This window comes from Bos indicus x Bos taurus, chromosome 5 (genome assembly GCF_003369695.1).
Source record: "Bos indicus x Bos taurus breed Angus x Brahman F1 hybrid chromosome 5, Bos_hybrid_MaternalHap_v2.0, whole genome shotgun sequence".
Taxonomy (NCBI): domain Eukaryota; kingdom Metazoa; phylum Chordata; class Mammalia; order Artiodactyla; family Bovidae; genus Bos; species Bos indicus x Bos taurus.
The window spans coordinates 21,122,873-21,150,165 of NC_040080.1; the positions used below are offsets into that span (position 1 = coordinate 21,122,873).

General features: G+C 37.3%; 1 protein-coding gene across 1 annotated transcript; it reads right to left on the reverse strand.

Annotated features, from left to right (window-relative positions):
- Positions 1–1,112: 1,112 nt before the first annotated feature.
- Positions 1,113–24,977, reverse strand: LOC113893419 (C-type lectin domain family 7 member A-like). The gene is made up of 8 exons (XM_027543417.1): positions 24,956–24,977; positions 23,635–23,727; positions 18,608–18,721; positions 11,310–11,405; positions 9,495–9,644; positions 7,702–7,841; positions 6,743–6,849; positions 1,113–1,798 (listed from the first exon to the last, which is right to left on the reverse strand). The coding sequence occupies exons 1-8, from the start codon at positions 24,975–24,977 to the stop codon at positions 1,654–1,656; spliced, it is 867 nt and encodes a 288-aa protein (XP_027399218.1). The 3' UTR covers positions 1,113–1,653.
- Between the last annotated feature and the right edge of the window lie 2,316 nt (positions 24,978–27,293).

Genomic DNA, 27,293 nt, shown 5'->3' on the forward strand with positions numbered 1-27,293 from the left:
GATGAAACTACAGCCTATTATACAGAGTGAAGTAAGCCAGAAAAAAAAGCACCAATACAGTATACCAATGTATATATATGGAATTTAGAAAGAAGGTAATGATAACACTGTATGTGAGACAGCAAAAGAGACACAGATGTACTGAACAGTCTTTTGGACTCTGGGAGAGGGTGAGGGCAGGATGATATGGGAGAATGGCATTGAAACATGTAAAATATCATATGTGAAACAAATCACCAGTCCAGGTTTGATGCATGATACAGGGTGCTCAGGGCTGGTGCACTGGGATGACCCAGAGGGATGGGATGGGGAGGGAGGTGGGAGGGGGGTTCAGGATGGGGAACACATGTACATTCATGGCAGATTCAAGTGAATGTATGGCAGAACCAATACAATATTGTAAAGTAAAATAAATTAATTAACTAAATTAATAAAAAAGAAAAAATAAAATAAAATAATAAAAAAGAAAAATATTGTCTTATATATTATACATAAGATAAAAATCATGAAAAACTAAGTTGAAAGGTAATGAAAATATACCAAGTGAAAATACAAAAAGACATAATCAGTACTTTCTATAATCAGTAATCTATAATTACTTTCTATAATCAGTAAAGAAAAGGAGGAAGACAAACAAATAGAAAATCAATGAATAAAGAAAATAAAATAGCCACGCATGGAATAATTGACAAATAAGTAACAGAACAGGTGCTCTGTCTCACAGATAATGTGGAAGTATTAGTTAAAACAATAAAAGAACATTTGTGCCTATTAAAAATTGATAATGTAATATATTAGTAAGGGTTTGAAGAAATGTATACATGTATTGTATATGTGGCTACTAATTAAAAGCTTTTGCAGAAAGTATCTATACTTAAGGATTTATAAGATGCATACTATTTGACATGGAAGTTTTTCTTCTCTATTTCTACTTTATAGAATATTCAAATACATTCACGGAGATGTATATGTAATAAAGTTTCATGCAACAGTATCTACAGCAAAACGTTAGCCAAACTGTCTGGAAAGATAGAATCCAAATGTTAACAGTGTAACTGGAAAGGCAAAAAATCAGGAGAAAGGATTATGGAATCAGTTTTTATTCAACGTGCTTCTATTTTTTTATATATATATTTTTTATTTTTCAACTATGAATTCTTACATTAATTGTAAAAATCTTCAATTTTAAAAGTGATAAAGTGGAAGTGCAGAAATAACTCATCCTCTCTGAAAGTACAAATATACTTCTCAGAAAAATAAAAATGGATGTACATAGTCATATCATGTTTCATCTTGATTTCCTGAACATCAGTTAAAAAATAGCTCAGTGTATGGCCTATTTCTTCACAATATATATGAGGGATACCATATGTTGCAGGAAAATTCGGCCAAAATAGAGGGGAAAAGAATATTACTAATAGTTTCTGAGTTAAATCTTCATCTTTCCATCAAAATTAATTCCACTTGAAATCAAGTCAAAGAAGGTGCTTGTCAACCCCCCTCCCCATGCAAATGAATCTCCAACATTTAAAGCATCTATATCAAATTTACAAGTTATCTTACATATGCAATTAACAAACAGCCAGTGTCAGGAACACAACATTTACTTGCATCTTGCAGGTAACAGACGGATGCACCAGAATGTCGACTACTTCATTTATCTTCTGATAGTTTGAGATCAACACTAGCATAATTCTTCTCACAAATAAAGAAAAACTGCCTGGTGCACACTGTGGCAGCTACTTTGGTTGCTGTGACATATGCACAGTTGTTGTTTATTTTTGAATTCAACAGATTTCTGTTAAAGAGGGGAAAAATAAAAATTGAGTCTAATATTCAGACATAAATCATATTTCCAGTAGATATACTACTATAGACAAGAAGGGAGTTATACGTTTAGTTATCTCTCTATTTATTCACTTAACAAACATTTCTAAAATATTATCATATTACCAAGATTCTGGAATGTAGATACAGAGTAAATCTATTTCTGTCCTCAAAGAGTTTACACAAAGAGAGGGAAAGATGCATTTATTTGGCACAGAAGAGTGGCTTCTAACTCAGACAAGGGGGAAAGAGTTTGCCAAGAAACACAGTTTTGATGTGGGAAGATTTTAGCTGACTGAATCCCTGCATAGAATGTGATGCATACTTTATGAATGATTAAATCAATGCACGCACAAATAAATAACTGATATACTTATCTCATAAATTAGTGACCCCAAAAAAAACATAATTCAAAAAGATGCATGCACCCAATGTTCATTGCAGCATTATTTACAGTAGGCAGGATGTGGAAATAACCTAAATGTCCATCAACAGAGAAATGTATAAACAAGATACAGTACATATATTCCATAGAATATTACTCAGCTATAAAAAAGAATGAAATCAGGTCATTTGCAGAGACATGAATAGACCTAGAGACTGTCATACAGAATGAAGAAAGTCAGAAAGAAAAACAACACGTATATATATTGTACATGAAGGTGAAAGAGGAGAGTGAAAAAGTTGGCTTAAAACTCAACATTCAGAAAATGAAGATCATGGCATCTGGTCCCATCACTTCATGGGAAATAGATGGGGAAACAGTGGAAACCATGTCAGACTTTATTTTGGGGGGCTCCAAAATCACTACAGATGATGACTGCAGCCATGAAATTCAAAGATGCTTACTCCTTGGAAGAAAAGTTATGACCAACCTAGATAGCATATTGAAAAGCAGAGACATTACTTTGCCAACAAAGGTTCATCTAGTCAAGGCTATGGTTTTTCCTGTGGTCATGCATGGATGTGAGAGTTGGACTGTGAAGAAAGCTAAGCACTGAAGAATTGATACTTTTGAACTGTGGTGTTGGAGAAGACTCTTGAGAGTCCCTTGGACTGCAAGGAGATCCAACCAGTCCATTCTGAAGGAGATCAGCCCTGAGATTTCTTTGGAGGGAATGATGCTAAAGCTGAAACTCCAGTACTTTGGCCACCTCCTGTGAAGAGTTGACTCATTGGAAAAGACTCTGATGCTGGGAGGGATTGGGTGCAGGAGGAGAAGGGGATAACAGAGGGTGAGATGGCTGGATGGCATCACTGACTGGATGGACGTGAGTTTGAGTGAACTCCGGGAATTGGTGATGGACAGAGAGGCCTGGCGTGCTGTGATTCATGGGGTCACAAAGAGTCGGACACAACTGAGTGACTGAACTGAACTGAACTGAACACACATATATGGAATCTGAAAAATTGGTAAAGATGATCTTATTTACAAAGTAGAAATAGAGACACAGACGTAGAGAACGAACATATGGACACCAAAGGGGAAAGGGGGCTGGGTGGGATGAATGGGGAGGTTGGGACTGACATATATACACTATTCCTACTATGTATAAAATATGTAACTAATAAGAACCTTTTGTATAGCACAGGGAACCCTACTCAATGCTCTGTGGTGACCTAAATGGAAAAGAAATCCAAAAAGGAGGGAATTTGTGTTTATGTGAGATTTATGTATATATGTTGCTGATTGACTTCTTTGTACATTAGAAACTAACAGCACATCGTAAAGCAACTATGGTGGTGGTGGTTTAGTCGATAAGTCATGTCCAACTCTTCCGACCCCATGAACTATAGCCCACCAGGCTCCTGTGTCCATAGGATTTTCCAGGCAAGAATACTGGAGTGGGTTGCTATTTCCTTCTCCAGGGCATCTTCCTGACCCGGCGATCAAACCCTGGTCTCCTGCATTGCAGGCAGATTCCTTACTGACTGAGCTACCAAGCAACTAAAAATAAAATAAATTAATGATTAGGATTTAACCAGATGAAGAGTGGAACTACAGATAATCCAGATAAAGGATATAGTATGTGCAAATGTGCAGAAATATAAAAGAGTGCATCTCATGTGATTAACTGCAAATTTGGAACAAATCTTTATTACAGCAAATAAAAGGCACTCTAAATACTAGTGTAGTGTAAAAAGGACCAAATTCAGAAGTAGGTGACCTAGTTCTCAGCCCATCTCTGCCACTTGTAGTTGTTAAGACTTTTTTAGTTTATTTATTAATAGTATCTGTCGGGGGGGCATGTATATAATCTTAAAAATTATCATAGAAAATTACATCATGAAAAATGGGGAAAAACATAGCACACTGAGTCCAACCCAATTCATTTTCAGATTGTTTCTTAATGGTGTATTATTTGTAATATGAAATGGGCTTTGCTAGACAGTGATGAAATCTAGATAAACAGTGAAGATATTTGATTTAGACCATGGAACTAGTCATTGAGGGCTTCCCTGGTGGTTAAGCAATAAACAATCTGCCTGCCAATGCAGGAGACACTGGTTTGATATGTGGATTGGGTAGATCCCTTGGAGGGGGAAATGGCAAGTCACTCCAGTATTCTTGCCTGGGAAATCCCACAGACAGAGGAGCCTGGAGGGCTACAGTGTCAGCTATAGGATCTCAGAGTCACAACAACCTAGCTACTAAAACAACAACAACAGCAACTAGTCACTGAAACCCTACATTTCCAGCTACCCTCTATTTATGTCTATAAAATTCATTAATATCCATATTGATAATTTTTAAGTTGTTAAGCAACCATCCACCATAACCTGCCCATCTTGGATGGCTAGTGGAGGTGATGGAATTCCAGTTGAGCTATTTCAAATCCTAAAAGATGATGCTGTGAAAGTGCTGCACTCAATACGCCAGCAAATTTGGACAACTCAGCAGTGGCCACAAGACTGGAAAAGGTCAGTTTCCATTCCAATCCCAAAGAAAGGTAATGCCAAAAAATGCTCAAACTACCGCACAATTGCACTCATCTCACATGCTAGTAAAGTAATGCTCAAAATTCTCCAAGCCAGGCTTCAGCAATATGTGAACCATGAACTTCCAGATGTTCAAGCTGGTTTTAGAAAAGGCAGAGGAACCAGAGATCAAATTGCCAACATCCGCTGGATCATCAAAAAAGCAAGAGAGTTCCAGAAAACATCTATTTCTGCTTTATTGACTATGCCAAAGCCTTTGACTGTATGAATCACAATAAACTGTGGAAAATCCTGAAAGAAATGGGAATACCAGACCACCTGACCTGCCTCTTGAGAAATCTGTATGCAGGTCAGGAAGCAACAGTTAGAACTGGACATGGAACAACAGACTGGTTCCAAATAGGAAAAGGAGTACATCAAGGCTGTATATTGTCACCCTGTTTATTTAACTTCTATGCAGAGTACATCATGAGAAACGCTGGGCTGGAAGAAGCACAAGCTGGAATCAAGATTGCTGGGAGAAATATCAATAACCTCAGATATGCAGGGAGAAGGCGACAGCACCCCACTCCAGTACTCTTGCCTAGAAAATCCCATGGACGGAGGAGCCTGGTAGGCTGCAGTCCATGGGGTCACAAAGAGTTGGACACGACTGAGCGACTTCACTTTCACTTTTCACTTTCATGCATTGGAGAAGGAAATGGCAACCCACTCCAGTGTTCTTGCCTGGAGAATCCCAGGGATGGGTGGGTTACCGTCTATGGGGTCGCACAGAGTCAGACACGACTGAAGCAACTTAGCAGCAGTAGCAGCAGATATGCAGATGACACCACCCTTATGCCAGAAAGTCAAGGGGAACTAGAAAGCCTCTTGATGAAGGTGAAAGAGGAGAGTGAAAAAGTTGGCTTAAAGCTCAACATTCAGAAAACAAAGATCATGGCATCTGGTCCCAACACTTCATGGGAAATAGATGGGGAAACAGTGTTAGACTTGATTTTGGGGGGCTCCAAAATCACTGCAGATGGTGACTGCAGCCATGAAATTCAAAGATGCTTACTCCTTGGAAGAAAAGTTATGACTAACCTAGATAGCATATTGAAAAGCAGAGACATTACTTTGCCAACAAAGGTCCGTCTAGTCAAGGCTATGGTTTTTCCAGTGGTCATGTATGGATGTGAGAGTTGGACTGTGAAGAAGGCTGAGTGCCGAAGAATTGATGCTTTTGAACTGTGGTGTTGGAGAAGACTCTTAAGAGTCCCTTGGTCTGCAAGGAGGTCTAACCAGTCCATTCTAAAGGAGATCAGTCCTGGGTGTTCTTTGGAAGGAATGATGCTAAAGCTGAAACTCCAGTACTTTGGTCACCTCATGTGAAGAATTGACTCATTGGAAAAGACTCTGATGCTGGGAGGGATTGGGGGCACGAGAAAAAGGGGACAACAGAGGATGAGATGGCTGGATGGCATCACTGACTCGATGGACATGAGTCTGAGTGAACTCCGGGAGTTGGTGATGGACAGGGAGGCCTGGCGTGCTGCGATTCATGGGGTCACAAAGAGTCGGACAGGACTGAGTGACTGAACTGAACTGAAGCAACCATCGAGTATTATGTGTTGTGTGCTGTGGATTAACAAAAGGTCAGAGACAGAATATTTTAGATTGGATGTGAGATGGTAAAGAAAAGGAAATGCTAATTAGGAGCATAAAAGGGGAACGAATTTCAAAGCAGGAGACCAAGAATGACTTCAAAGAGAAAACAAATTTTAACTGAAAGTATTACTGGTTGAGGAAACTGCATGAATACAAGTATAGAAACATGGAAGTCAGCAGTGTTTTTTGTAATGCCAAGGATGTTTTACAAAATTAAAATTAGAATTGCTCTTGAGGTCAGAAAATCTTGCTTAATGAAACTTATCTGTGCAATTCATTTCCATAGTTAACAAGTAAACTGAAGCTTTCAAGTGTTTTGGATACTTACAGTTTATATTGTATCAAAGAACCATCTTCCCACATCCAGGGGCTGACACTTCCTTTTCGAGATAATCCAATCCAATAAAAATAAGACACCAAAGACTGAACAAAGTTCTGTGAAGGAAGAACCCTATGTGTAATTTAATCCCTAGTCTTTTTTTTTAACAATAAAAAATGAAAATAATGTGAACGCACACTGCCATATTTAAAATGGATAACCAAGAAGGACCTAGAGCATGGAACTCTGCTCAATGTTATGTGGCAGCCTGAATGAGAGAGAAGTTAGGGGGAGAGTGGATACATGTATATATATGGCTGAGTCCCTTTGCTGTTCACCTGAAACTGCCACAACATTGTGTGTTAACTGGCTATATACCCCGATACAAAATAAAAAGAAAATAATGTGAAGACAAACAATTATGATTTTTACCAAAATCTTTTTTTTACATTTTCAATTAGGACTATTTATTACTGTCTAATCATTCCTTCTGCTACCCTGGTGGAAGGAAACACAAGAGACACGGGTTTGATCCCTGGGTTGGGAAGATCCCCTGGAGAAGGGAAGGGCTACCCACTCCAATATGTGCCAAAAGTATCAACATATTAAAAGATCCATTATTATTAAAGGACTTCAGAACAGAGAAACATGAAAAAAGGGCAACTCCCATAATGGTTTCATGAGAGATGCCTTTTTGTTCAGAAACCTCAGTTTCCTTCCTAGAGCAGATGTAGAGCATCATTACCAGAGCTTAATGTTTTTCTGAGACAAAACTAAAATTGAGACACTGTAATTCCCACCAACAAGGGATTCTTTTTATTTACTACAAAGTTTTCTATTTGACTTCAAAAGACAAGTTATTGTCATTTAACAAACACATGAGTTTCACATGTTCTTTAAAAATTTTTAGCAATTTTCTCCTTGCATATAAAAAAATGGGAAAAATTTACAACTTCAGAACTCATTACCTGTTCATCTTCATCTTCTATCTTCAGCAGATGAGAGCCCTGGTTGGTGCAGAATTTCCGACTCTCTTCGAAGGTTTTATCTATGTCAGAAAAATAGTAGCATTTCTCTTCACAGCAAGACCATTTGTTCCTGTACTTTTCTTTAAAAAAAAAAAAAAAAAGTTTTTAAGTTAGTCTAATTCTCTTCCTGGAAAGTTTTGCTCCAGACATCCTTCCCAGCTCTACAGGACTTACTACTTTCCATGAGCTCTGAGGACATCACTGCTAACTCAAAATGCAAAATAACGTATCTGTCGTTCAGAGGGAAAGAGTACTTTTCTTTTTCTGCAAAGTTTTCTCCAAGATGCCATGGGCACCAGGACATGAATGTAAGAGTAGGAAATATTTAAGAGCACAAAAACTGTATTGCTTTTGATATTTAATTTTTGTATCAATACTAACAATGCTTTCCTCCAGGAACTCTCTAGCTTCATCAAAGTACGGTGACTATTAGTTTGGGTTTCCTTGGTGGGTCGATGGTAAAGAATTAGCATGCCAATGCGGAGACAAAAGAGACACGGGTTCAATCCCTGGGTCAAGAAGATTCCCCTGGATGAGGAAATGGCAACCCACTCCAGTATTCTTGCCTGGGAAATCCCATGGACAGAGGAACCTAGTGGGCTACACTCCATGAGGTTACAAACAGTTGGACACAAGTTAGCAACTAAACCACAACAACAGCAATTATTAGTTTAAAGAAAGAAAATAATCCATTTCTCCTTTCTCCTACCCATCAAATTTTACCATCTGAAAAATGTAAGAACAAAAAATAAAGTTACTAAAAAAGCATCTTTAAAGTATTTTCATAGAAGACAAAACCGAAGTAACTAAATTATATTCTAGCAAGAATATTTTAAGCAACTAGTTGCTAGTGGTAAGCAAAACACACAGAGAGTTAAAGTCCCACCAGAGTGCTTATCAAAACTAGTAGATGGATATAGACAAGAGTCTTATTGAATTGACTGTTGACCTGGAGAAACTTCAGGGAAGCTCTCTGAATTTTCAGGTTATCCATGACTTTGAGAGATAGGATGGGATTGCTTGCAAGGTAAATTTTACCCATATGACCAAGTCAGGAGTTGGGATATGTTTCAAGGGACTTGAGTTAGCAAAGTGATACACAGGACAGTTGTTGCTATTTGGTCCCTTAAGCCTTACCCGACTGTTTTTGCAACCCCATGCAACCCCAAGGAGCCTGCCAGGCTCCTCTGTCCATGGGATTTCCCAGGCAAGAATACTGGAATGGGTGACCATTTCCTTCTCCAGATCTTTCCAACCCAACAATCGAACCCACATCTCCTGCATTCGCAGGTGGATTCTTCACTACTGAGCCACCTGGGAAGTGACATAAGACAGTACCATTTCACAAGGGATCAGTGGAAAATATTGTCTTATAAAGAAGTAGGAAACTACTAAGCAATTATACTATATCTTATCCATACTAAATTGAATGCACTGAAAGATTTCCTTTGCTGATTGATATGACTCTTAAAGAAACTCAAAAGTTATTTCATTTCTTATTTGCAAAGTCAGTTAACTGACAGACCAATAAACAGAAACTACTAAATTTTGATTATCTACAGTTCAAAGATGCAGGCAAACCATGTGGCAAGAAATTGTATCTTCTTGAATAAAAAATATCTCTACCATACTTCACTTTTGTAGATCATGAGTTTAATAATAAAATGGAGATTGCCTAGCAATAAGTCATTATACCAATTTTTAATTATGAGTGCTTGTATGTTACTACATACCTGAGTTTAACCAATCCTTTGAAAAGCATTTATTTTTCATAGGAGTCCTGGCTTTCTCATATTCCTGCGTGTCATTATCCAACATGTTCTGATCATATTCCTGCGGGTCACTATCCAACATGTTCTGATAATTAAAAGAATTTTGAAAATCTGAAAATCATCAGCAGAAGACAGTTAGTTAGTTAGACAGTTAGTTTAACAGGTAAAATATAAACTTTTTACACTAAACTTTTCATTTGCAAAATGAAGAAAATATATATATAATATTATAAATCAGAAAAAAAATTTAAATCTTCTCCCATAATTTCAATTTTGTTTCTCACATTCTAGAAACTGTATGAGAGAGTGAAATCTTCAAATGTCAACATAGTTCATTCTTTTTTTTTTTTTTTGTATTTCTCTTTTATTATTCTTATTTAATAAAGAAGAGACATACAATTAGTTTGTTGAAAAGTTAGAACCCAGGCTTTCTGGCTTCAAATCTCTCTATTTTCCTTTTATTTTTAATTTAAATTTATTCATTTTAATTAGAGGCTAATTACTTTAAAATGTTGTTTTGGTTTTGCCATACATCAACATGAATCCACCACGGGTGTACACGTGTTCCCAATCCTGAACCCCCCTCCCACCTCCCTCCCCATACCATCACTCTGGGTCATCCCACTGCACCAGCCCCAAGCTTCCTGTATCCTGCATCGAACCTGGACTGGCAATTCATTTCTTATATGATATTATACATGTTTCAATGCCATTTTCCCAAATCATCCCCCCCTTAACTCTCCTTTTAGGAAAAGACAAAATGTTTAGATAAAATTTAACATAAAGAATGAAGTTTCTCAACCCAATAAAAAAGTGGAAAAAAAAAAAACCTGAACAGACATTTCTCCAAAGAAGACATACAGATGGCTAACAAACAAATGAAAAGATGTTCAACATCACTCATTATTAGAGAAATGCAAATCAAACCCACAATGGAATATCACCTCACACTGGTCAAAATGGCTGCCATCAAAACGTTTATGAACAATAAATGCTAGAGAAGATGTGGAGGAAAGGGAACCCTCTTGCATTGTTGGTGGGAATGTAAATTGATACAAACACTATGGAAGATGGTATGGAGATTCCTTAAAAAAAAAAAAAAAAAGGAATAAAACCACCATATGACCCAGCAATCCCACTTCTAAGCATATACCCTGAGGAAACCAAAATTGAAAAACGCACATGTATCCCATTGTTCATTGCAGCACTGTTTACAATAGCTAGAACATGGAAGAAAACTAGATGTCCATTGATAGATGAATGGATAAAGGAGTTATGGTACATATACACAATGGAATATTACTCAGCCATAAAAAGGAATGGAGTTGAGTCAGTCCTGAGGTGGCCGAACCTAGAACTTATTACACAGAGTGAAGTAAGTTAGAAAGAGAGAGATAAATATCATATTAACATATTGTAACACACCTATACAGAATCTAGAAAAATGGTACTGAAGAATTTACTTACAGAACAGCAATGGAGAAACAGACATAGAGAATAGACTTGTGGACATGGGGAGAGGGGAGTGGGGGGTGAGATGTGTGGAAAGAGTAACATGGAAACTTACATTACCATATGTAAAATAGATAGCCAATGGGAATTTGCTGTATTGGGGAGGGAGACAGGAGGGAGGTTCAAAAGGGAGGAGATATATGTATTATACCTATGGCTGATTCATGTTGAGGTTTGACAGAAAACAACAAAATTCTGTAAAGCAACTATCCTCCAATAAAAACATAAATAAAAAAAAGAATGAAGTTTCTGTAGAATACTTACACTTAGTAGCAAAAAATGCTGATATTCCCAAAAGGATGACACATATAATTCCTAGTATTACTGCTATAATACGTCCAGAAGATGCTGCTTGGAACACTGTCAAAAGAATGTGTAAACTGAAGATAAAGTGCCACAAGGCTACAATCTAGGTAATATTCTCTGAGCTTTTGTCTCACAAAAGCATACAGGTTAAGAATGAATTAGCACTGGCACGAAGTAGCTATTGTAACCCATTCAGTTCACAGGAGTATCATTTCACTTATTAAGGAAAAAAAAAAAACTTACCATCTATTAGAAGTATTTGCCTCTGTTTTTAAATCATTGGTGCTCCCAATTTAAACATTATTTGATGATGCAAAGGAAATGAGGGGAAGGGATGTAATTTTTTCTTTTCTTTCCAAGTAACATTTACTTTTTTAAAATCACCAATCTGTTATTTCTTATCTTGCTTACAATATGCATGGTATTTCCCTTATTTGGAGCTGTGCATGTGCATTCAGTCATGTCTTTGTAACCCCATGAACTGTAGTCCTCCAGGCTCCTCTGTCCATGGGATATTCCAGACAAGAATACTGGAGTAGGTTGCCACTTCCTATTTCCTTGTAAATCTTATTACTTCTAAGATAGAAAAGAAAAACACCAATAACAAAAATATTGTTTTTAAAATTTAGATGACTACTGGAACCCTTCCTAGTTGATATTCAGAGGAGGGATATAGTAAGAGAGTGTCTCTGAGTAAATAAACATAGAGCTAAGAAATACTAATTACTATAGTCAATTAAGACCTAGTTAAGATTCAACTGAAAGACTAAGGGAAGAAATCACTTGCATTTCTATATACTAACAATGAAAAATCAGAAAGAGCAGTTAAAGAGTCAATCTCATTCACCTTTTCAACAAAAAGAATTAAATATCTAGGAATAAACTTACCTAAGGAGATGAAAGAACTGTACACAGAAAATTATAAGGCACTGATGAAAGAAATCAAAGATGACATAAATACATGGAGAGATATTCCATATTTCTGGGTAGGAAGAATCAATATTGTGAAAATTACCATACTACCAAATGCAATCTACAGATTCAATGCAATCCCTATCAAATTACCAATGGCACTTTTCACAGAACTAAAACAAAAAATTTCATAGTTCATATGGAAACACAAAAGACCCCAAATAGCCAAAGCAGTCTTGAGAAAGAAGAATGGAGCTGGAGGAATCAAGCTTCCTGACTTCAGGTTATACTACAAAGCTACAGTCATCAAGACAGTATGATAATGGCACAAACACAGAAATATAAACCAATGGAACAAGACGGAAAACTCAGAAATAAACCCATGCACCTATGGGTACCTTATTTTTGACAAAGGAGGAAAGAATATGCAATGGGGCAAAGACAGCCTTTTCAGTAAATGGTGCTGGGAAAACTGGACAGCTACAAGCAAAAGAATGAAATTAGAACACTTCCTAACACCCTACACAAAGATAAACTCAAAATGGATTAAAGACCTAAATGTAAGACCAGAAACTATAAAACTCTTAGAGGAAAACATAAGCAGAACACTTGATGACATAAATCAAAGCAAGATCCTCTATGATCCACCTCCTAGAGTAACAAAAATAAAAACAAAAGGAAACAAGAGGGATCTGATTAAACGTAAAAGCTTTTACACAGCAAAGGAAACTATAAGCAAGGTGAAAAGAAAACCCTCAGAATTGGAGAAAATAATAGAAAATGAAATAACTGACAAAGGATTAATTTCCAAAATATACAATTAGCTCATACAACTCAATACCAGAATAACAAACAACCCAATCAAAAAGTGGGAAAAAAACACCTAAACAGACATTTCTCCAAAGAAGACATACAGATGGCTAACAAACACATGAAAAGATGCTCAACATTGCTCATTATTAGAGAAATGCAAATCAAAACTACAATGAGATATCACCTCACACCGGTCAGAATGGCCCTCATCCAAAAGTCTACAAACAGTAAGTGCTGAAGAGGGTGTGGAGAAAAGGGAACACTCTTGCGCTATCGATGGGAATGTAAATTGATAAAGCCACTATGGAAGACTGTATGGAAATTCATCAATAAACTAGGAATGAAACCACCATAAGACCCAGCAATCCCACTCCTAGGCATACACCCTGAGGAAACCAAAATTAAAAGAGACACATGTTCATTGCAGCACTATTTACAGTAGTTAGGACAAGGAAGCTCCCTAGATGACCATGGACAGATGAATGGACAAAGAAGTTGTGGTAAATATACACAATGGAATATTCAGTTCAACTCAGTTCAGTCACTCAGTCACGTCCAACTCTCTGCGACCCGATGAGCCACAGCACGCCAAGCCTCCTGTCCATCACCAACTCCCAGAGTCCACCTAAACCTATGTCCATTGAGTTGGTGATTCCATCCAACCACCTCATCCTCTGTCGTCCTCTTCTCCTCATGCCCTCAATCTTTTCCAGCATCAGGGTCTTTTCCAATGAGTTAGCTCTTCGCATCAGGTGGCCAAAGTATTGGAGTTTCAGCTTCAACATCAGTCCTTCCAATGAATACCCAGGACAGACCTCCTTTAAGATGAACTGGTTGGATCTCCTTACAGTCCAAGGGCCTCTCAAGAGTCTTCTCCAACACCACAGTTCAAAAACATCAATTCTTCTGCACTCAGCTTTCTTTATAGTCCAACTCTCACATCCATACATGACCACTGGAAAAACCATAGCCTTGACTAGATGGACCTTTGTTGACAAAGTAATGTCTCTGCTTTTTAAATGTTGTCTAGTTTGGTCATAACTTTCCTTCCATGGAGTAAGCGTCTTTTAATTTTATGGCTGCAATCACCATCTGCAGTGATTTTGGAGCCCAGAAAAATAAAATCAGCCACTGTTTCCACTGCTTCCCCATCTATTTGCCATGAAGTGATAGGACCAGAGGCCATGATCCGAGTTTTCTGAATGTTGAACTTTAAGCCAACTTTTTCACTCTCCTCTGTAGCGTCACCTGAATATCTGAGGTTATTGATATTTCTCTCGGCAATCTTGTTTCCAGCTTGTGCTTCCTCCAGCTCAGCGTTTCTCATGATATACTCTGCATATAAGTTAAATAAGCAGAGTGACAATATACAGCCTTCACGTACTCCTTTTCCTATTTGGAACTAGTCTGTTGTTCCATGTCCAGTTCTAACTGTTGCTTCCTGACCTGCATATAGGTTTCTCAAGAGGCAGATCAGGTGGTCTGGTATTCCCATCTCTTTCAGAATTTTCCACAGTTTATTGTGATCCACACAGTCAAAAGCTTTGGCATAGTCAATAAAGCAGAAATAGATATTTTTCTGGAACTCTCTTGCTTTTTCAATGATCCAATGGATGTTGGCAATGATGGGTTACCCCAGGCCCAAGGCCAGGGGTGGTGGCCAAGAGGAGCTACCCCACACCGGAGGTAAGGAGCAGTGGCTGTGCTTTGCTGGAGCAGCCATAAAGAGAGACCCCACGTCCAAGGTAAGAGAAACCCAAGTAAGATGGCAGGCACTGAGATAGGGCATCAGAGGGCAGACAGACTGAAACCACAATCACAGACAACAGGCCAATATGATCACATGGACCACAGCTCTGTCTAACTCAATGAAAATAAGCCATGCCGTGTGGGGCCACCCAAGATGGACAGGTCATGGTGGAGAGGTCTGACAGTTGTGGTCCACTGGAGAAGGGAATGGCAAACCACTTCAGTATTCTTGCCTTGAGAACCCCATGAACAGTAGGAAAAGGCAAAAAAGATAGGGCACTGAAAGATGAACTCCCCAGGTTGGTAGTTCCCTAATATGCTGTTGGAGATCAGCAGAGAAATAACTCCAGAAAGAATGAAGGGATGGAACTGAAGCAAAACAACCCCCAGTTGTAGATGTGACTGGTGATAGAAGCAAGGTTCGATGCTGTAAAGAGCAATATTGCATAGGAACCTGGAATGTTACCTCCATGAATCAAGGCAAATTGAAAGTGGTCAAACAGGAGATGACAAGAGTGAACATCGACATTCTAGGAATCAGTGAACTAAGATGGACGGGAATGGGTGAATTTAACTCAGATGACCATTATATCTTCCTATGACCATATATATTCCTACTGCATGCAGAAATCCCTCAAAAGAAATGGAGTAGCCATCAGAGTCAACGAAAGAGTCCGAAACGCTGTACTTGTATGCAATCTCCAAAACGACAGAATGATCTCTGTTTCCAAGGCAAACCATTCAATGTCACGGTAATCCAAGTCTATGCCTCGACCAGGGACTCTGAAGAAGCTGAAGTTGAACAGTTCTATGAAGACCTATAAGACCTTCTAGAACTAACACCCCCCCCCCAAAAAAAAAAGTGTCCTTTTAATTATAGGGGACTGGAATGCAAAAGTAGGAAGTCAAGAAACACCGGGAGTAACAGGCAAATTTGGCCTTGGAATACAGAATAAAGCAGGGCAAAGGCTAATAGAGTTCTGTGAAGAGAATACACTGGTCATAGCAATGGAATATTACTCAGCCATAAAAAGGAATGCATTTGAGACAGTTCTAAGGAGGTGGATGAGCCTAGAACCTATTATACATACTGAAGTGAGTCAGAAAGAGAAAGAAAAATATCATATTCTAACACATATATATGGAATCTAGAAAAATGGTACTGAAGAATTTATTTAAAGGGCAACAGTGGAGATACAGACATAGAGAATAGACTTATGTACACGGGGAGAGGGAGAGAGAGGGGAGGAGGAGGTGAGATGTATGGAAAGAATAACATGGAAACTTACACTACCATATGTAAAATAGATAGCCAATGGGAATTTGCTGTATGGCTCAGGAAACTCAAACAGGTGCTCTGTATCAACCTAGAGGGGTGGGATGGGGAGGGAAATGGGAGGGAGGTTCAAAAGGGAGGGAATATATGTATACCTATGGCTGATTCATGTTGAGGTTTGACAGAAAACAACAAAATTCTGTAAAGCAATTATCCTGCAATAAAAAATAAATTAATTTAAAAAAGAAAAAGAGGCTAAGGGAAGGACTCCCTGGTGGTCCAGTGTTTAAGACTTTGCCTTCCAATGCAGGAGCTGCAGGTTTGACTCCTAGTCAGTGAACTAAGATCCCACATGCTTCACAGCCAAAAAAACAAAACATAAAACAGAAGAAATATTGTAACAAATTCAATAAAAGACTTTAAAAATGGTACACTTAAAAAAAAATCTTAAGAAAAACAGGCTAAAGGAGAAATTCCTGACTATGGCAATGGAGAAGGAAAGAAATGGAAAGCACACTCTAGGTCCTAGAAAGCCCTCTGAAGAAAGAAGCATGTAGGAAGTTAAAGGCACCCTGATCTTATGTCCTGCTTTCATTTTGCTCAGGCAAGTCACAGTCACATCCAGTCTGAACTATCACAGAAGTCCTCTGACTGGTCTCCCTTTAGCACAGTAACTCAAAGTAGACACATACTACTGAAAAATATTTTTAATTAGTTGAGTGAATCACTCAGGGACAAATTGAGAAATTGACTGTGTGGAAATTGTCCTGGTAGAAATTTATTCTTTTCCATACCTCAAGAAAAATGTGTAGTTTGGGGAAGAAAGTATTATTTGGAGTATTCTTTATATATAATTGCATATTTAATTAATAGTAACTCTCAAAAATTGAAAGGTTATCATGTGGTAACCTAGATAGCATATTAAAAAGCAGAGACATTACTTTGCCAACAAAGATCCGTCTAGTCAAGGCTATGGTTTTTCCAGTGGTCATGTATGGATATGAGAGTTGGACTGTGAAGAAAGCTGAATGCCAAAGAATTGATGCTTTTGAATTGTGGTGTTGGAGAAGACTCTTGAGAGTCCCTTGGACTGCAAGGAGATCCAACCAGTCCATCCTAAAGGAGATCAGTCCTGGGTGTTCATTGGAAGGACTGATGCTAAAGCTGAAACTCCAGTACTTTGACCACCTCATGCGAAGAGTTGACTCATTGGAAAAGACTCTGATGCTGGGAGGGATTGGGGGCAGGAGGAGAAGGGGAGGACAGAGGATGAGATGGTTGGATGGCATCACTGACTCGATGGACATGAGTTTGAGTAAACTCCGGTAGTTGATGATGGACAGGGAGGCCTGGTGTGCTGCGATTCATGGGGTTGCAAAGAGTCGGACACAACTGAGCGACTGAACTGAACTGAACTGAATGGTTTTTATAATCTCATTTAGTCCCAACAATCACTCTAAGACTGTTACCATTCTTACTTTACAGATGAGGAAACCGAGGTGTAGATACTGGTAATTAGGTAACTGGCCTACTGTTAGGTTAGCTACAAATTGGCACTTGTTGGCATCTACCTCTATAAGGATTAAATTTGGTACAGCTGCAGCTGCTGACTTCCAACACTCCCTGAAAGGAATTCAGGGTGGAGAGCAGAAATGAGGCACTCTGTGCTCTGGGGTGGCTGGGGGTGGGGAGGGAGATCTGGCAAAACAGGTCTTCAGATAGTCAGATATTTTTAGAAGCTGATTTTATAAGCCCAATTCTTCTGTCTCCTCCTATCTAGAAAAGCACTAAAATCCTTCATAGTGATGACTGTTCCTCATGACCAGCAAAATCTTTATGAGATTAGCAGAAACCTTCTGGGAAAATATGTGCCTGATTGCACATACTCTCCCTTCACAAAAATCATATATATACTGACCTTCCTCCTGTCTCTTTGGAGAAATTTCTCAGAGTTATCTGAGGTGCTCTCTCCTCAGCTACTGTCCTCATTTTGCCTCAAATAAAACTTAACTTGAAACTCTCATATTGTGCATTTTTTAAGTTGACAGTTACATTGTTAATTATTGATGGAATATGTTAAAACCCAGTTCTGACTACAAAATGCATTGAGCTTTGCCCCCAACTTCTTATGATGATAACTTGAAGTGAGGTACTATTTTAAAGGAAAATAGGTATTTTTCTAAGAGAAATATTCTCAAGTTTAGTCTAGAATACTTATCTGTTGGATTCCTGGAAGTCAGAAAAACCCTGAGCTTTCTGCAAGAAATAAGCCATTCTCTCTTCCACAGTGCCCTCAAAATCTCCAATGAGGTGATCCAGATAATTACTTCTACACTGCGTAGTTTGAATAAATAGGATTAAAGAGCATTTTTCTCTAGTAGAAGACACATTAAAATTTAGCTGCAATAATAATTCTGGTGTTCTCTATGGTTTCCTAAAAGATCATGAAAAATTCTCAATGGTCTAACATTCAGAGCATGATGGAAATTTAAAATCTTGCACATACCTTTCTTTCTGTCATGTTCAGGAATTCTTTGTATTTGTTGAGTTGTTTGGATCTGAGGCTGAGAATGAAATTCTGCATTCCTGTGAGGCCTTTTTAACCTGTTATCCTGTGTTGCTTCATAGAATAAAAATGTCCTCAGCATTAATTAGCATATTGAGACAATTGCAGGAATAATCATTATCCCAGAGGAAAAAATACAGAGACCAGGGTGAGATGTGTTGGTATAAGGAAGACACATTGTTCCCCAGACCATCAGGAGCACAGATTGACCCCCACAGCCCCACCCACTCTCAGGTTTGCTTACCCAGATTTTAGAATCTGGCAACATCTCTGGTCAAGATACAAAGAGACTCAGCATGCATTTTAGAGCATAAGTTCCAGAACCAAGATTTCCAGGTTTAACCCTGGTTCTATCACTTATTTATGTGACTTAGGCAAGTTATTTAAATTCTTTCTTTTTTCTTTTTTTAAATGAAGATAATGACAGGCTCTAATTCATTGATTAGCTATGAGAACTTAATGGGTTAATATGTATAATGTGCTGAGGATCTTGCCTGTAGTAAGTTTCTATTAAATAGAGGAGGAGTAAAGGGGTATAATGAGAATTCCAAGATGACTGTAACTATGTTTTGCCCAGAAAATGTCTGAGACCTAGTCAAGAGGGATATCATTGTACTGCTCCAAAAATATATAATCAGCAGTTCCACATCTCAGTAAGCACTTAACCTTTACTTTTAAATAAAACACAACTAATTGTTTTTGGTTTTGCTTTTAATTTTTTACTGTCCTCTTGTTTCATTCTCCAAAGTCCAGGGCATTTCTCCAATTGACCACATCAAGAAAGGAAATATTCTAGCGTTGTAATGTGTACTTAGTTAAGTTCTTTGAAATTTTTAAGTGTAAAAGGACCCCGAAACCATGACATTCGTTTAAAAATAACTTGAAATATTTATGTATTTAGTTACATCATTGAAGGACACTTTTAAATGACTATATTATGTGTATAGATCTCTAGTCACAATATCACTATACATACAGTGTAGAAGCTCTACACTAGTCCAAAGTTAATACTGCAGAAATTTGTATTGAGATCACATTTTAAGTAAAAAAAAAAAAAAAATCCACCCTCTAGATTGTATACAGAACTATTTTTAATCAAGCAAAGGGAAAAAATGTGCAAAAGAAAAATATGCCAAAGTAACAAAGGTGATTTACCTCAGATATTGGAATTGAGAGTAAGTTTTTTCTAAAATGGGTGTATATCTGTTTCCAAGTGGAAAAATACATGGCAAATTAAGATTAAAATATTCACATTTAAAAATAAGGGTATATGTTAATAAAGGGTATATGTAAATGAGTTCAATTTAAGAAACTAGGAGAAAAAAAGAAAATAAATGATAAGCAAAATTCATTAAATAGAAAGTTTAAAACAGGATCTACACATTCAAAACTGGTTCTTTTAAAAGATTAATGAAATTCCTGACTATATGGATAAAAAGAAAGAAGGTAGAAATTAATCATATAATGAATGGAAAAAAGACCAAAAATAGAAGAGAATTCAAAGATAATAAAAACCTTATTCATTTAAGCAAATATTTATGAGCACACAATGTGGCCCAGCTACTATTCCAAGCATCAGGAATAAAGCAGGTAAAAAAAAGAGACAAAAATCCCTATTCTTATGGAACTAATATTACCAACATGGGGGGAGGGGCAGTGTGACGGAAAGGTGGGTAATAATTAAATAAGTTTTTTTAAATTATAATTTGGTAGAAAATGGTAAGAAATAATTCAGGAAAGAAGGATACAGAGTGCTGAAGCATTACAATTTATCTGAAAATTTAGATGAAATGAGCAAATTCAATGAAATATTTAATTTACCAAAACTTATTCCTGAAGAAAAATTCTTTGTATTTAACAGATACTAGGATACAACAGATGTTTACAGACTGCTGTATTTTCAGGTTGGTTGAGCTTGTGCCATGCTAGTTGTGAATATTTTGAATCTCATACCTGCCCATAACCATTAATGAAAATGAGTCTAAAATATTCTCACAAAGAAAGCAATAGCTTCACACTATTTTAAAAGCAAGTCCTAAAAGTTAGAAGAACAGATTATCCTAATATTAAATAAACTCTTATAAACAATAATAACACAAAAGTAGCATGGAGTCAGAGTGAGACACAATCCACCATTTATTTTGTGAAGCTAGAAAATCCTGCATCTGAGATAAGAGAAAAAAGGATATCCCCCCTTTCCTTTCCTGTTAACACTCATAGTTTTCTTGATGTCACTTCCTAGTTGTTTTTGTATTTGTGTGTGCAATCTTTTTTTCTTTAATTTTTTTTTTTTTTTTTTGGCAGTGTTTGGTATTCATTGCTGCATGGGTTTTTCTCTAGTTGCAGTGAGCAGGGGTGCACAGGATTCTCTAGTTGCAATGCACCGGGTTGTCATTGCAGTGGCTTCTCTCATGGAGCAGGGGCTCTAGGTACACGGGCTTCAGTAGTTGTGGCTCGTGGGCTTGAAAGCACAGGCTCAGTAGTTGTGATGCACAGGCTTAATTGCTATGTGGAATCTTCCACATCAAGGATCGAAACTGTGTCTCCTCCATTGGAAGGCAGATTCTTCAATGCTGAGCCATCAGGGAAGCCCTGTGTGTGCAATCTTCAAATGATTTGTATTTAGTATCTGTCCTTGGCCCCTTCTCTTCATCTGCATAATCTTTTTTAATTTTTATTTTATATTGGAATGTAGTTGATTAATAAAATTGTGTTAGTTTCAAGTGTACAGCAAAGTGATTCAGCTATGCATATACATGTATCTATCCTTTCTCAAATTCTTTCCCCATTTAGGTTATTATAGAATATTGAGCAGTGTTCCCTGTGCTATGCTGATGAGTGATGTCATCTGCTGTCATGGTTTCATCTGTCACTTACATCCCTTTTGTTGTTTAGTTGCCAAGTCATGTCTAGCTCTTCACAACCCCATGGACTGCAGCACACTAAGTTCCCTGTCCCTCACCATCTCCCAGAGTTTGCTCAAGTTCACATCGTTTGAATCAGTGATGCCATCCAACCATCTCATCTTCTGTTGCCCTCTTCTCATTTTGCCTCAATCTTTCCCAGCATCAGGGTCTTTTCCAATGAGTCAATTCTTCGCATTAGGTGGCCAGAGTATTGGAGTTTCAGCTTTGGCATCAGTCCTTCCAAAGAATATTCAGGGCTGATTTCTTTAAGGATTGACTGGTTTGATCTCCTTGCTGTCCAAGGGATTCTCAAGAGTCTTCTTCAAACACCACAGTTTGAAACAATCAGTTCTTTGGCACTCAACCTTCTTTATGGTCCAATTCTCACATCCATACATGACTATTGGAAAGTCTATAGCCTTCACTGTATGAACCTTTGTCAGCAATGTCTTTACTTTTACACATACTGTCTAGGCCTGTCATAGCTTTCCTGCCAAGAAGCAATCATCTTCTAATTTCATGGCCGCAGTCACCATCTGCAGTGATTTTAGAGCCCAAGAAGAGGAAATCTTACATCAAGTGTGTGTGTGTGTGTTTGTGTGTGTGTGTCACTCAGTTGTGTCAGACTCTTTCATGACTTCTAAATTTATACACTCAAATACTATCAGTTTTCTAATCTGCAGGCTCACCCATTCTTCACAAGTATTGAAAACATTTTGTCCAAAGCTATCCTCCTCACCTTGGGGCCCCTCCAGCTGCCTTTCATATCCTGTTGAATGGCACCATAATTGACCAAGTATCCCATGTCAAAAGCCTAGAAATCATCTTGATTTCTGTGTCTTTTTACTCCCTTCATCCTACAATTTAAGAAACCTGATGATTCTACCTCCTTAAGTCTCTCTGCTAAGTTCTTCCATTCCCATCCCTAATGCCACAGCTGTATTCTGAACACTGATTTCTTTCCCAGATCCCTTGCAAGAGGTTGGCCTACCTGCCTTCAGTCTCCTCAGTTCATCTAAATCCTGCTGGTTACTGTTCCATCACCCCACACATGTCTATGCCTTATCTTCACCTGGAACGTTCCTCCACTTCCTTCTCCATCAGACTTACCCCAATCAAGGAGTCTTTTCTATTTAATCCACTTTTATTCTTAACCCAACTCAAAATGGTATCCTTCTTTGATCTCTCATCATCTCATTTATATTCTTATATAGCATTTGTTCAAAACTGTATACTTGCCATTTCTCTTGCGGCAAAGTAAGATCCTTGAAGGCATAATTTCTCTCTTTCATCTATGCAGCATGAATATCTATCATAATGCTTAACACATGATTCCATGCAAAAAAAAATTCATTGAATGAAGAAATTAATGATTATATTAATGAATGAAAATTCATTTGAAAAATATTTGTTGAGCATATATTATATACCAGACACTATTCCAAGTATGGATGATATATTAGTAAACCTGGTCTTGTGGAGTCTTTTTTTGAAATGGGCATGTGATTAATTAAAATATGAATCAAATAAAAATGAGTCTGAGGAAGACAGGCTTCAAAATAGATATTGATTAATTCTGCTGCTGCTGCTGCCGCTAAGTCGCTTCAGTCATGTCCGACTCTGTGCGACCCCATAGACAGCAGCCCACTAGGCTCCTCTGTCCCTGGGATTCTCCAGGCAAGAATACTGGAGTGGGTTGCCATTTCCTTCTCCAATGCATGAAAGTGAAAAGTGAAAGTGAAGTTGCTCAGTTGTGTCTGACTCCTAGCAACCTCATGGACTGCAGCCCACCAGGCTCCTCCGTCCATGGGATTTTCCAAGCAAGAGTACTGGAGTGGCGTGCCATTGCCTTCTCCGTTGATTAATTCTAACACTATCAATTTCACACTTAACTTTCCTCTCTTCATATCCTCCAGAATTAAATTTTGGAGGATAATAAGACTTTTCCATTTAAATAATAAGAATACACATACACACACACACACACACCTGACAGTTTCTGTAAACAGAAACTCCAAAGTAAAGATCTTATGAAGTCTAAGTATATATGTAAATATTTACCTTCTTTTTGAGATATTTCAGGTCTCTCACCTGTCCGCCGATCAGGAGCAACAAGTGGGAGCGTCGTATAGTCAATCTTCTCGCCATTGTTTTCTGGGAAGTGGAACAAAATCCATTCTCATCATAATAATTGGATAAAATAACAGTTTGTATTATAACTGAAATGAAGGTTAATAACTATTTTTAAAGGTATCAATAATTCTAAAATGATATCTTAATAAAAGACTATAACAATTAATAACCATATAATCTCATGCTTTATGGACAAGAATTTACTAAGTACTTACTGCTATATGTGTACTAAAAATAAACATTTTTAATGTTTCTTTATAAATGTAACATTCTGCAACTTCAATTTACCAATTAAATAAAGGTGTTGAAAAAGGAAAGCTGGGCATATTGCAAAGAAATTAAGGCAATAATAGTATCTTCTGAGTTGTCATATTTTAAGTTAAATCTAGGCATCTATACTGTTTATTATCATTGTTTATAACCAAAAAGTTGATCACATTCAACTGACATTTTTATAAATCAAGTCAAATGTCCTGTCCAAAACATGTTGATCTGTATATATTTAGAGCTAAACAATAATAACAATGAAAAAGAATTTCTCAAAAAATAATTATTAAAACATTCTCCGTATGGAAATCTGATATCCAGCTCTCCGAATGTGTTCTAGTCTTTGCATCATCCATTTCATTAAATTTCTGGGAATTGACTATGTCATTTTTAGGCATAGTCAATGACTGTAATTTTTAGGTTAATGTAATAATAATAACAATAATAACAAACAACTCACTATGTCCCAGGTACTATTTCAGGTATTTATATGCATTCATTTATTCAATCCTCACAACAATTCTGTATAATGGAAACCGCAAAGTTATACATCCCCATATTATAGATGTGTAAACAGAGGCACAGAAAAATCTAACAAGCTTTACATACACATATGGAAAAAAAAATTCAAGTAATAATTTTAAGTGCACAAGTTATAGTTATACATGACTGTAATAATATGTTTCTGGTAGAAAATTTAATGATAAGAATATGCAGACTTATTCCAAAAGTTTCCTAGGCACCATTTGTCTCTTGCTTGTGTTTGTATATGTATCTGTGTACCTCGTAGACCAAATTTCATTAAACGACAAAAGAAAAAGAAAACTCAAATATCCTCCCATTATCATCAATGTATTGTTCAAGATGTATACTTTACAGAAAACTATATCTACTACAAAACATGCAATGAAGCTTAATTCCCAAGAGCATAGGCTAAATTATTAAATTGTACTTATGGCCAGTTATCCTGAGATCATCTCACCTCTGTGTGGTTTATGCTTCATGGTTTGGTATTCCAAGTTCTGGCAAGGAGTCTGTCTCATGAACCAAAAAGTTAGCAAAGTGACAATATGAGCAGAGTAAGAAGAGTCTAACTGCTCTGTGATGCGTCCCACACAGGAAGCCTCCCCTTAGAATCACATTCATGCTGTTCTTCCTTCACACAAGAGGTTAAAGGATGAGGATATTTAAAGTCTGCTCAACATCAGATAATAAGGTCCTGTGTTCAACTAGCACATTTGCATCTGAGACCCACTATTGCTGAGCTATGATAATAGATACATCAGAAGGTAGAAAATTTGACTTTTTTTTTTTTTCCAGAATTCTGGCCAATTTTATTTTAAGGTTTGGATGCATCTTTTAAGGGATCTCTAACTTAAAAGGTATAATTTGTACAGAAGATCTTAAAATTATTTGTGTTTTTCCATGAAAGCAGCACATTCATTAGTTAACTCATTTTATGTGCATTTTACTGATCACGTAATTTTATGCCAGGCTATGTTCTAAATGCTGAAGATAGAGCAGTCAACAAATATAGCAAGCAAACTACCTCTTGGCTCATGGGGTTTATAATATAGTGAGGTGGAGGACAGTAAACCAGTAAGTCAAGTGCATACTATACTAAATTGTGATTTTTAAAAACTAAGAAAAACATATTGGAAAAGAGGTGATAGTTTGGGGATAATAATGGAAGACCTCACTTGAGAAGGAAACACTTCAATAAAGTTCTAAAAGATACTACTGGAGATCATGAGTCTAAATATATAATAGATTGTTAACTCCATGAGAATAGAAAGCATGTCTTATTATTCACAATATCAACAATTGAATAAATACATTTAGAGAAACTTCTGTGTGCTTACCATTTTGTTAATGAAATTATTTGATATTCATAAACAAATGATAAACTATGGAAAAGAGATAAAATATATATGAATTGGGCTTCCCTGATGGGTCAGGGGTTAAGAACCCACCTGCCAAGGCAGGAGACACGAGTCCGACACTTCGGTTGGGAAGATCCCCCTGGAGAAGGAAATAGCAACCCACCCCAGTATTCTTTCCTGGGAAATCCCATGGACAGAGGAGCCTGGCAGGCTACAGTCCATGGAGTCTCAAAGGAGTCAGAGAGTACTTAGAGACTGAACAACAAAGAGATAAATCAAAATTATGGAGAAAGAGCTAAAAATACATATGAATAGTTTAAGGCATTTCAAATATGTGAGTTAAGAAATAACTTATTTCTTAAGTTATTTTTTAGGCACCTTCCTACAACTGTAGCTATCCTCTCCTTTTATTCTCTAATTTTATACTCTAATGAATTCACTTGACTGAAGCCACCATTTGACTTAAGCCAATCCCTTGTCCTGTGTGCCCAGTTCTATCACTCTCACCTTCTGTCTTTCCAAATTATAGTGGGCTAAATGTTATGTATCTGTCACGTTTCAGATGAAAAAATTAAATGGCTTATTTAAGAAAGCTTTTGTTGATTCCTAAAAGACGCTGCTGTAAAGTGCTAAACTCAATATATCATCAAATTGGAAAAGTCAGTTTTCATTCCAATCCTAAAGAATGGCAATGCTGAAGAATGTTCAAATTACCGCACAATTGCATTCATTTCACATATAAGCAAAGTAATGCTCAAAATTCTCCAACCTAGGCTTCAACAGTATGTGAACAGAGAATTTCCAGATGTTCAAGCTGGATTTAGAAAAGTCAGAGAAACTAGAGATCAAATTGCTGACATCCGCTGAATCAGAGAAAGAGCAAGAGAATTCCAGGAAAACATCTACTTGCTTTATTGACTATGCTAAAGCTTTTGACTGTGTGGATCACAACAAACTGGAAAATTCTTAGAGATGGGAGTGTCAGATCACCTCACCTGCTTCTTGAGAAACCTATATGCAGGTCAAGAAGCAACAGTTAGAACAAGATATGGAACAAAAGACTGGTTCCAAATTGAGAGAGGAGTACATCAAGGCTGTATATTGTCACCCTGTTTATTTAACTTGTATTAGAGAACATCCTGCAAAATGTTGGGCTGGATGAAACACAAGCTGGAATTAAGACTGCTGGGAAAAATATCAATAACCTCAGACATGCAGATGACACCACCCTTATGGCAGGAAGAAAAGAGGAACTAAAGAACCTCTTAATGAAGGTGAAAGAGGAGAGTGAAAAAGTTGGCTTAAAACTCAACATTTAAAAAACTAAGATCATGGCATCTGGTCCCATCACATCATGGCAAATAGATGGGGAAACAATGGAAATAGTGACAGACTATTTTCTTGGGCTCCAAAATCACTGTAGGTGGTGAGTGCAGC